Source organism: Malania oleifera, chromosome 3 (genome assembly GCF_029873635.1).
Source record: "Malania oleifera isolate guangnan ecotype guangnan chromosome 3, ASM2987363v1, whole genome shotgun sequence".
NCBI lineage: Eukaryota > Viridiplantae > Streptophyta > Magnoliopsida > Santalales > Ximeniaceae > Malania > Malania oleifera.
The window spans coordinates 108,140,333-108,153,098 of NC_080419.1; the positions used below are offsets into that span (position 1 = coordinate 108,140,333).

The window sequence follows — 12,766 nt, forward strand, 5'->3', positions numbered from 1 at the left end:
TTGCCAATTCAACTTTTTCCCTGAAAAATCCATGCACTATGCTCCAAACATAATCCCCACAGCACTGCAAATACACCACATTACCAAATAGCAGCCCTATCCTTCCTTCTTCCAAAACCCTCAAGAAATAGACAACATTCCTTCCACCGACGCTAGACAAACCCAAGTTTCTCCCAACACGTCAAATAATTTATTCTAGATGCTTCAAGCAAAATCGCAGTGTAAGAACAAATGAGATGCTGTTTAAGAATTCAAATAACAAAGCACAAAAAATATCTTGAGATAAGGCCTTCAAAGGTCTCCTGATTTGCAACAGATTATTAGTATAGATTCTCTTAAGCAGGCAACCAAATGAAAGCCTTAATCGTTGGGGGATCTTTGTCCTTCCATATTGATGAATATAGAGGAAAACAACAGTTGGAATGGTCAAAAACTTTTTTTAAAAAAAAGGATTTACAAGAATACAATCCCAAATGATCCAAACCCCAAGACCGAGTATCCCAAGCTCAAGAAAGATGACAATTGTTCAAAAACAACAAGAAGGAGGAAAGTCCGATCAACTCTCTATCATTTAGAGATCTTTTGAAATGAGAGTTCCAAGAAACCATAGGGCTAACCGAATCAACCACAAAGAAAGGAGTCATACAATACCACCCTGAGCTCAATCAAAAGAGACAGGAAAAATGTGGATAGAACATCAATCCCCAACCACGAGTAATGAATCCAAACCCCTCCCCACCACAAAATTAATGTGAGTAAATAAGGGATAAATCTGAGAAATAGATCTCCATGGACTCTTACATGAACAACACAAACTAGTATTGGTATCCACCCATCCACATCCAAGTGTCCAATCCATGCTTACTTCTAATCCCTCTATATCAAAGGGAATGATCTTCTAATGGGAAAACACCATAAAAATTTAGCTAAGAGAAAAATGTTTTTAGACACCAAATTTCTGAGACCCAACCATCCCTCCAATTTAGACCTCTAAACCTCTTCCCACCTTAGTAAATGATCCCGGAAACCCCCAACTCTAAACCATAAGAAATCTCTCATTATTTTTTGTCAATATTATTTGCAATCCAACATTGGAATTATAAAGATAGACAAGTAATAAAACGGATACTAGATAAACAGGCCAAAATAAGTGTGACTATACGCCAAAGGGAAAAGAGTACCTCCTTCCAACCATCCAGATGTTGGCCACTCTTTCCACTACCAGCTTCCAAAACTCAGTGAATCTAGTATTGCCCCCCAAAGGGACCCCTAAATAAGTCAAAGGCCAATCTAACAAGCCACAGCCCACATTAAAAGACCGCTCCCAAACTCACTCAAGAGGCATATTAATATTTTCTAAACAACTTTTCCTTAAGTTTAAATATGTCTCTTTCCCCTTCTTTTCTATCTAGTCTAGTATATAAATTATTAAATGATCTATGCGTAGCTACACTAAACAACCTTTTTTGCATCTTCTCTTGCCTATTTATGCTTTTCAACATTTTCTATGTTTCCATATTCCATGTTTCATACTAAATTCTTTTGCCTTCATGGCTTTTTGATCATCTTAATCCCATCACCAACTCTATACTAAAGATCCACCTAAAATATATTTTGCTATTTTTTAGTAGGGCTAGCTATCCTACTTCAAAATTGTTTGCATATACCCTATCCCCTACTATCCAATCACCATCTTTGATTATTTTATCTTTAAATTTTATTATATTTTCTCTCTTTATGCTCCACCACCTAGTTCTCATGCATTGATTTGTGTTGCCTTTTCTCTTCTTTTTTTAATACATATATAGATTATTTCCAAAAAAAAATAGTATTCAGAGATCCAAATGGAGTTATAGTTTGCTTCCATGAAGACCAAACAAAGAAGCTCTTATGTTTGATATCTAGGTTGCTTGTGAAAGGATGAAATTTTGGCAAATGTTTGGAGTTTGGGGCAACAATGAAAGAAAGTACACAAGTTAATGAAACCCAAACTTCTTTAGCCATAGTTGAATTTCAAGATATTTTTCCGGATGATTTTCCAGGACTACCTCAAAAATGAGAGATTGATTTTACCACTGATTTGGTGTTGGAGATGGAACCTATATTGACTACCCTATATAGAATGGCTTTGACTAAGGAAACTTAAGGTGCAACTACAAGATCTCCTCAACAAGGGATTTATTCAACCTAGTGTATCACCATGGGCTGCCCTTGTATTATTTGCCAAGAAAGATGATAGGTCCTTGAGATTGTGCATTGATTATAGGAAGTTGAATCAAGTTACTATCAAGAATTGGTATCCACTTCCAAGAATTGATGAACTATTTGATCAATTGGTAGGATCCTAATATTTTTCCAAGATTGACTTGAGATTACGTTTTCATTAACTAGGAATTCAGAAATCAGACATCCCAAAAATGGCATTCCGTACACAATGTGGTCATAAATGAGTTTCTTGTGTTACCATTTAGGGTTACCAATGCACCTACCATCTTCATGGATATGATGAATCGAGTTTTTCAATCATACCTAGATCAATTTATTATAGTTTTTATCAATGATATTTGATATGTTCGAAGACTCAAGGAGAACATGAATAGCACTTGCAATTGGATTTGCAACATTACAAGAGCATCAGTTATACGCTAAACGGGAGAAGTGTGAATTCTATACAACTAGTGTGAAATTTTTGGGCCATGTCATAACCAAAGATGGGTTATCTGTTTATCCCTCTAAGTTGAGGCTGTATTGAGATGGCAAACCCCTAGAAATGTGGCCAAAATTTGTACTTTCCTAGGTTTGGAAGGTTATTATCATAGGTTTGTGCAGAATTTTTCTAGAATAGCTACGCCATTAACTGAGTTGACAAGGAAAGGAAAAGGAAATTTGTGTAGAATGAAGAATGTAAAGGATCATATCAAGAATTAAAAGATCGATTGGCAACAACACCAATACTAACTCTTTCAAATAATGAGGATTGCTATGTAGTATATACAGATTTTTCCTTGAATGGAGTGGAATGTCTTGATGCAAAAGGAAAAGGTGGTTGTGTATGGATCACAACAATTAAAGCAACATGAGTGCAAAATTATCCAACGCATGACTAGGAATAAGCTGTTTTGTTTACGTTAAAATTATGGCGTTCATACTTGCATGGAAACAAATTTGAAGTGCATTCAAACCATAAAAGCCCTAAATACCTCTTTACTTAGAGGGAATTGAACTTAAGGCAAAGGTGATGGGTGGAGCATTTGGAAGATTATGACTTAGAACTCCATTATAATCTAGGTAAGGAAAATATCATCACAAATGCACTAAGCAGGAAGTCTCAACATACATTGGCAAACTTGAAAATTTGAAGGTGGAAAATGTTGGAGATAATAGATTCTTTTAACTCGCAAACGACCCTTCAAGGAGATAAGGTTTGTATATGTAAATTTGGGGGCCCAACCAACATTATTGGAACAAATTATCAAAGGATAAGAGCAGGACTCTCCATTTCAGAAAATATTGGGACATATAAAAGAGGGTACACACTCTGAAGGATGGACAAAATCTTCTAATGGAGGACTTCATTATTTGCGTAGGCTTTGTGTTCCGCATGATTTGAAAAAGGAAGTTTTGCAGGAAGCGCATTGTTTTAAACACATTATCCATCCCAGCAGCAATAAGACATATAGAGATCTGAAAAGCCAGCTTTGGTGGACAGGTATGAAGAAGGACGTGACAGTATTTGTGACGAAATGTCTAACTTGTCAACAAGTGAAAGCTGGACATCAAAAGCCTCCTGGTTTATTACAGCCACTACCAGTAACACAATGGAAATGGGATGAGGTAAAAAAGGATTTTGTTTCAGGGTTGCCAAGGACTACACTTGGTCATGATACTATGTGGGTTATTGGGGATAAATTGACAAAATCAGCTCACTTTTTACCCATCAAGATTTCAGATTCACTTGGAAGGCTAAGTCATTTGTACATAAAAGAAATTGTACCGCTACATGGGATTACGTTATCTATCATCTTAAATAGAGATCCAAGATATACCATTCGAATTTGGCAAAGTTTCCAAAAGGCTATGGGCACACAATTAAAATTCAGCACTTCCTATCATCCTAAAACCAATGGCCAATGCGAAAGGGTAATTCAAATCTTAGAGGATATGTTCAAGGCTTGCATTCTAGACTTCAAAGGAAGTTGGAGTGAGCATCTACCAACGGTTTCCAATCAAGTATAAATATGGCACCTTATGAAGCTCTGTACGTGCGACCTCATAGATCACCGGTGTGTTGGGCAGAGATAGGAGAAAACCAAATGCTTGGTGCAGATTTATTTCAAGAAACTACTAAGATTAAGCAAGCATGAAATCAACTCTTCGTAGCCCAAAGCCACCAAAAGAGTTATGCTAATAAACAAAGAAGGCCACTAGAATTTGAAGTTGGAGATTTTGTATCCCTACCTTGAAAAGGGATTTTTGATTCGGGAAAAAAGGTAAATTACCACCTCGTTATATTGGGTCGTTTGACTTTGTCAAACAAGTTACAAAAGTAGCATATAAATTGATGTTGTTGTCTGAATTAACTCATATTTATGATATTTTCCTTGTCTCAAAGCTTCGAAAGTATGAACCAGATCTGAGTAATGTTCTTGAATGGTCCAATATTCTGTCGAGGGAGGATGTCAATTATGAAATCATATTCAGATTCTTGAAAAGAAGGAAAGGGTCTTGATGAAAAAAGTTATTCCTTTGGTCAAGGAATTATGGCAACACCATGGCATCGAAGATAACCATACCCTCATTTGTTTGCAGCCTAAGGTTGGTTAAAATTCAAGGATGAAATTTCTTGAAGGGGAGAGAGTTGTGATAACCATACCCTTTAGGCCACGGTAACTTTGAACTACTTTTATAAAATAGCATGACTTACTTTGTTTTGCATCAAACAAGTTCATACTAGCTATGTTATTCATTTATTGAGTTGTGTTAACTGATATTGGAAACTCCATTTGATTTATTAGTGGTAGGAGGAGCTTAGACGAAAGCAAATTATGAGGGATATGCTAAAACACAAACAGCATAGGAGTTAGGGAATTGGGGCAGAGAGAAAATAAATAAATAAATAAATAGGATGGACCATGCTGAAACTAGGTGTGACACCTGGCAGCACTACAAACCAGCAGCAGCCACCTGACAGCTCTAAAAACCAGCATCCAAAAACTAGCACACAGACAGCATCACTACAGGAACCTTGTGGCCACCAGCTGCTGCAGTCCTTCCATGTTTCTAGCCTAGAAGGGGACATTTGGCAAGCAGCTGATAACAATTAGCTGCTGTCTTAACCCTTCCAGCATTGCCAAGTAGCCTGAACACAAAAAAGAATACCACAAAGTCTTGCTGTAAAACCTAGCAGAGACTAGAGAGAGAGAGAGATAACTCTGCAAAAAATCAAGGAAATTCAAAGAAAATCAAGATAAAATACAGGAATTTCAGAGGGAAACTTAAACTAATTTTGAAGAAGCCGAAAATCAAGGTAGGTGTTCTTAATTTTCATTTATTCACCTAGTGATTTTAGGTATTCAAAGGAAATAAGGATAGAAACTTGCATAGAGTTGAATCCTAATAAGGGAGATTTAAGCTTGTTATTGATAATTACTTAATATGCCTGCATATATGTTTTCTTTGGCCACCCTAGCTGCATATCTTGTTTAGTTGGAAATTATCATTTGGTAGATATTCATCTTGCGAGGATGATTGTTTTACTTGCTATGGAAAAGCTTGTGTATGCATATGTTGAACTGCTGTTGTGTGAAACAGCTGGCATCATGTGTTGTTGTGGCTGTAATATTGTGGGATTTGAGCAAGTAGGGATTCCCTTCGGTGAAAGGCCCTAAACCTCTAGAGGGTATTTCCGCATTAAACAATGGTTGGCCAAGCTGGAATTTGGCACATGTTGGTATTTCTACACTCGGTTGTGGTCGGCCAAGCTGGAATTTGGACCTTGTTTGAGATAAACTGTGCACTTAGTTGGGACAGCACTGCTATGTTGAAAAAAATGTGTAAATGCATGCTATTTGGATGTTTTGCAATGGTAACTTTAAATGAACAAATTGCTGAGAACAAAGTGTGTGTTCATGCATATTGTTTTGAATAAAGAGTGTGTTTCATGCACCTTATGATTATGCATGCATGTAAGAAATCATGTATTAAAGTATTGAAATCCTTATTTGAATAAAGGGAAATTAAGAATCTCTACCAAACTTGTGGTTGCTCACCCTATTCCTTAATAATTTTAGGTTCAAACTGAAGGAGAGCTCCACTTGTTAGGTTCTCAAAGAGGCTCCCATTTGCACATGAATTACAGGTTGGCAAGAAGACAATAGAACTAAGCATGCACTCAGTTGGCAGTTATGTATTTAGACTAGGAAGTGTGAAAAATGTTGTATGTAAAGTACAGCCCGATGTAAATAGCTCGTCACTACGTTTTTAGGTGCTTTAAAATATATATATATATATATATATATGTATGTATCTTGTGCTTTCAACAAATATTCAGTCTTAATTGGTATTTAACTTGTTTTCAAATGACGGACTTATAAAACAAATTCTTGACTCCATAAGATTTTAGATGGAATCACAGCCGTTCACATGCCAAAAAACAGGGGCAAGACATTTATGGCTTCTTTGTGGTGTGTGGGCAACGGAAATTTCAAGGGGATGTGTTTTTCAAATGTTCAGCGTGATTGGCAGTCCCTCTAAGGGTGTGCTGATTTTAATTTGCTGTCCTTTACTTTACATGTTTTCTTTTATTTTTATTTTTAAAAATTTTTTCTAGGCATTCCCAGATTTCGTTAAGGAGATGTCTTCTCTCCTAATTGCACTTCTTTCTATTTCTAACAAATTTCTCTTTCTATAAAAAAAAAACAAAACAAAAACCTGAGCTTTGTAGAAGCTTATGAAGTACAGATGTAGAAACAGGATATCAGACCGAACACGAAGATACTGGCATACAATACTTTCCTCAAAAGCTAGGCATGAGCATAGAATGTATCTTGTTAAACATTGCATTACATAAGGCAAACATTAATTCCAGATTAATTCACCTAGAACAATAAAAATACATTACAATCGAGATTCAAAAAATAAGACAAGAAGCTTAAATTTTCAGATACTACAGAAAATGAAACATGCATTAATTAGCTTTAAAAAAATAACAATAAATTCAGACATATCTCAAAGTTTCTGTGTCCAATGTGTCTTGGTCAAATATATGAAATTACAGCCGCTTATTTTATTTTCTATTCCTTACACGAAATAGCTATTGTATAAATATGGAATAACGGAAACCTGCTTACAATTTTTGTGTTGAATTATTTTATGAAGCAAAACTAAGAAACATAAGAAAATTTCACCAGCAATTATAATAATATTAGAAAAAAGTACCATTCTTTGATGATGTGAAAAGTCAATAACCATATTTCAAGAGTTAAAGAGAAATTAAAGCATGGTAACCTTTTTAAATAGAAAAGGTAAAATTTCAAGATGCTGTTAGAAATTCTATTTCATTTATCGCCTTCAAGATTTTTTTCTGATTATAATTCTGGATCCTTCTTCACAACATTTAATCAATTAACATAGATCAGTTAACACTTGAGGTATTGGCACTCAAGGTAACAATACAGGGGCATTTAGTTAGAATTAACAAGCCTGTCAAAACCATACATTTGAGAAACATTCTAATCATTCCTCAATATTGGAACCTAATGAATTTTTGGATAGAAGAAGTTAATCTTTTCATATTTACATCTGTAAACATCAACTTACAGAGCTTAAAAATATAAACAACAGAAACCATTTTCAACTTAACAGTATAGGTAAACATGCCGAAATTATATGGTTAGAAAGAGTTTACTGGTTTCAAACTAATTCTATCAGCTGGTGAGGTACCCAACATTGCTGCATACCTGAGGAATAAATAGTTGGTGTCAAGACAAACAAAGAAAATACCCAATCAATATTTCATACCAAGAAACACTCACAAGTTTAACAAGAACATTATCATTGCCATCACAACATTATATTGCTCAAGTAACGGAGATTAAAATGACAAACAGCAAACTTCGTGAGGTCAAGACCCATCACCCATGTAATTTGCAACAACAGCCAAGGCATATAGCAACCAATGTTAGAAAGTTGCAGATCATGAGTGGTGCGTTTCTGGAGAACTGCTGCCTATCTAGGACCCAAAATAGCAAGTTTCTAGGAAGGCACTAGAGCTGCAACAACAAATCCTGAGCATCACCATAGATTCTACCAGGGTTTTTTCGGTCAATATTCATGTTAATGATGAATAACTAATAAAGTTACAATGGCACTATTAGCAATGCATCATTGCTTGCAAAAAATAAATCAATAAAAGTCAAAAACTGGAATGACGAAACAAAATAGTATCATAATTCAGAACAACGAACTGGATGGCAAACTATGCGAGCGACTTTGGTAGGGACTATTTGCTTATTTGTACTGATATGTTTTGGAGGAAACTTTAGCACTGATATGAATAAGCTACTTGTATAAGGATAGGAGTGGAATTGCATACCAGCTTTGATAATATGAATACATTTGCTAGAGGGAAATTTTGGAATTCTCTCTCTATCTGTGCAGGTGATGACATCATCTGTCACTGTGCTAATAGCAGCCCCTTACAGTTGGGAGAGAGAGATGGTTTCCGCAGACTGCAATAGATATCATTCTATGCAGTGTGATTATGAATTTGGTTTTAAAATTTTGAAGCCCAAAGAGCAGGCCATAGTTTCTCTTGTATGCTTGGAACAAGACTGGCCCTTCTATTCTGTAGTATTTACTGCTACTCCATTGTTGCTTCAAGTTCTCAAGGCAATTCAATGCAAGGCAATTCGAGATTCTGTTGGTTCTTGTACTGTAACTTGTTGCTCCAACTTGCTGCATTCTTTATGATCGAGAGGAGTCTCGCTTTGGTGTTCTTGTTATAGATAGAGCAGAGAAGAGAAAAAGTAAACAAAAGAAGAAAGCAACAAACAACAAAAAAACAAAAACAAAAGAAGAAAGAAAAAAAAAAAAAGCAACGGTTCCTGGAGTCTTACGTACAGCATCAGATCTGCCCTCTTATAGATTAATAATAATAAGAAAGACTTAAGGACAAAAATACCCCCACCCCCACAGAGCCACAAACTTACTGGAATAACATATTTTCTTCAATCACTCCCCCTCAACTTGGAGGTGTATAAATATTACCCAACCCCAGCTTGTTACAACCACCAGACAAGGCAAGTTTAAATAAATGCTTAAAGTGAAAATATTGCCTAACTGATCCACAGATTTCACACACACACACGCACACAAAAAAAGTCCTCACAGCCTTCTTCAACATTGCATCCCTCACAAAATAACAGTCAACTCCAATGTGCCTTGCCCTCTATTGGCTTCGTTACCAAAAATCCCATCTCTAACATAAGAGACTTCAGCCACCTAAGCTTGCTCACAGTATGAGACATAGCTCAGTATTCTACTTGAGCACTAGATCTTGATACAGTAGCTTGTTTCTTGCTACATTAGGTAATAAGATTACGCCCCCTCCCCCCCCAAAAAAAAAAAAACAAATGTACAGTATCTAACAGTAAAACCTTAGATCATCAATAAAGCCATCCCAATATGCATTAGAGTATCCCATGATCCATTGTTTTTATTACAGCTATAACTCAAACCTTTGTCAGGAAAGCCTTTGAGATAGTGCAAAATCCAGCAAAGCGTCCCAATGTGGTTGTTTGGATTTTCCATAAAATGACTCACCATTGCTACTGCAAAAGATATGTTAGGTCTAATAAAAATCAAGCAGATCAACTTGCCAACTCACTGCCTATATCAACGTTTGTCTTCAAAGTTCATTCGGACATCCCTAGACAACTCCATGTCAGGATCCATAGGAGTAGCAGTTAGTTTAGCTCCCAACAAACAAGTCTCACTAAGCAAGTTCAAGGTACATTTTGACTGACATAAAATCAACCCATTTATACACCGTACAATCTCAATATCAAGAAAGTAACGCAGAGTACCCAAGTCCTTGATTTCAAATTTAGCTTGAAGCCACTGCTTAACATCTGCAAATCCACTCTAGTCACTGCCAATATAATGATATCATCAACAAAAACGATTAGACGTACCACACATTTCTCCTTTTTGCAGTCAAAGGCAGTCAAAGGCGAAATATTCAGAATAGCATTGCATAAAGCCAAATGTAGAGACCACCAAACTAAAGTTGTCGAACCAAGCCCAATGAGACTACTTAAGATCATAATGACCATATGCAACCTACATACTTTACCATCCTCCCCCAAGAAACATACCCAAGAGGTTGTTTCGTGTATACCTCTTCCTACAAATTTTTACACAAAAAGGCATTCTTCACATCCAACTAGTATTTAGGGCCAACCAAAATTAATTACCAATGGGATTAATACACCAACAGAATTAGTTGAGCAACAAGAGAGAAGTCCCAAAATAATCAATACCATATGTTTGGGCATATGCCTTGGGAACCAAATAAGCTCAATACATTCAATAAAGTCATCAAGAAGATATTTGATGGTGTAGACCCAATGACACCTAACCAACTACCTAGCAGAAGGAAGATACACCAAGTCCCATGTTCCTCAAGTGGTCAAGGCATCCATTTCTACATTCATTGCATGCTTCCACTCAGGGTTAGTAGGCGCTTTAATATGTGAGGAAGGGATGAAAATGGAGGAAATAGACAAGGCAAAAGAACGCGTTGGACTAGGAAGGTGAGGATTTGAAACATAATAAGCAAAAGGATAAGCAACTAAGGACCATTAAGTACATGTTCGAGTACCTTTCCGCTTAGTACTCAACCTTGTGTTGCTCTTGCTAAATCTGTTTCTAAAGCCCTGGCCCTGGATGGACCATTGCAATGATTGAATAGAAGCATGCATTATGCAAAAATAATACTTTGGATTTGGTACCTCATCCTCCTAATAAATCTCTAGTTGGTTGTCGCTAAGCATACATTGTGAAAATCAATCCTAATGGTCTTGTGGCTCGTTTGAAGGCTCATATTGTTGCTAAGGAATATACTCAAGTGCACGATTTGGATTATTCAAACACATTCTTCCCGGTTGTCGAACTTGCCACTATATGTTTGTTCATCTCCCTCGCCACCCCTTTTCATCAGCCTCTACATCAGTTAGGTGTGAAGAATGTCTTCCTGCATTGTGACTTTCAAGAGGATGTCTATACATATTAACCACTTGGGTTTGTTGCTCAAAAGGAGTCAAGCTTAACATGTTGGCTCAAGAAATCATTATATAGTTCAAAACAATCTCCCAAAGAATGGTTTGGTCGATTTAGTGTTGTAGTAATTGATATTGTGCATGTGGATGATATTGTGATCACCAATGATGATGACCAAGGAATCTCGAGCCTAACGATTTTTCTAAGTTTTAGACCAAATATTTGGGACCATTGAAGTACTTCTTCAGCATAGAAGTACTTGGATCTTGCGTAGGAACCATTTTGTCACAGAGGAAGTATGTTTTTGATCTTTTAGATGAAACTAGGCTATTGGGATCAAACATGTTAATACACCCATGGATTAGTGCTAGAAATGGGTGATTGTTGCCAAACCAAGACAGTACCAAAGATTTGTTGGCAAGTTGAATAATCTCAGAGTCACTCGAACACATATATGTATCACAACAACTTTTGTGAGCCAATTTCATGATTCTCCAAGAACAAGTCACTAGGATGCTATAATTCGCATCTTAAGATATCTCAAATGTGCACCTAGGAGAGATCTTTATATTAGGATTTGGGTCACACTTATATTTAGGGGTAAACAGATGTATAACCAAGTATTGTATCTTTGTTAGTGGTAATTTGGTTTCCTGGAAGAGTAAGAAACAAATTGTGATGGTCAAGTCAAGTGTTGAGTCAGAGCATAGGGCCATGCCCATGGCTCAAAAATCACCCCCTAACAAACGCACGATCAGCATCAGTCACTCTCACGCACTGCCCCATTTCTCTCATTTCCACAGATTTATTCATTTTCTTACAAGTTAAAACAAACTCCCACGCCTTCCTTCACATTTGAATCAGTCTCCTAAGCAACCAATGTTTCTACAATATATAATCACCCCCTAAATACTTTGATGTCATCGTGTGAGAACTGGTTTGTTTCTCTTCAAAAAAATTTCCTCATTTCAGGCCCTGCTTACCCCGCAGTCCAATAGGAATATACCTTGCTGACCCTAGCCTTAACTAGCCTCTTCCTATTACTAACAAATATCACTAGTGTTGATTTAAGTGTAATCCCAAGAGGGGGGGTGAATTGGGTATTTTAAAAAAATTTTGAAACTTATTTACCACTTAATTCCTATTGATATATTCAACAAATCAATTTCAAGGATTTAAGACTGAATTAAATTTATTTTATCAATGAGTTCCTTTTACCCAATTAAACCGTGAGAAATTATTCAACATACACAAGCAAGATGAAAATTTAAATACGATGCGGAAAATAAAAAGGATAAGGGAAGATAGAATGCAAACGCGATTTTACGAGGTTCAGCCAACCCGGCCTACGTCCTCTCGCCTTGAGCAACCCACTCAAGGATTCCACTATAATCTCTGCTCCTTAAATTGGGACAGAACTTCCCGTACAATCCACTGCTTACAAGAGGTGCAGCTCCCTCCTACTCCACTGCTTACACGAGATACA

At 36.5% G+C, this 12,766-nt stretch overlaps 1 protein-coding gene across 10 annotated transcripts in view; it reads right to left on the minus strand.

Moving 5' to 3' along the window:
• The window catches only part of LOC131152254 (fatty acid amide hydrolase-like), a 90,754-nt gene that overhangs the window by 50,127 nt on the left and 27,861 nt on the right, over positions 1-12,766 (minus strand). For all 10 annotated transcript variants that reach the window (XR_009135901.1, XR_009135902.1, XR_009135903.1 and 7 more), the window contains one exon: positions 7,907-7,958. Coding sequence is in view for 7 of the 10 variants with exons in the window: in XM_058104016.1 (XP_057959999.1) it covers positions 7,907-7,958 (52 nt within the window). In the remaining 3 variants the exon portion in view is untranslated. The remainder of the gene's footprint in view (positions 1-7,906; positions 7,959-12,766) is intronic.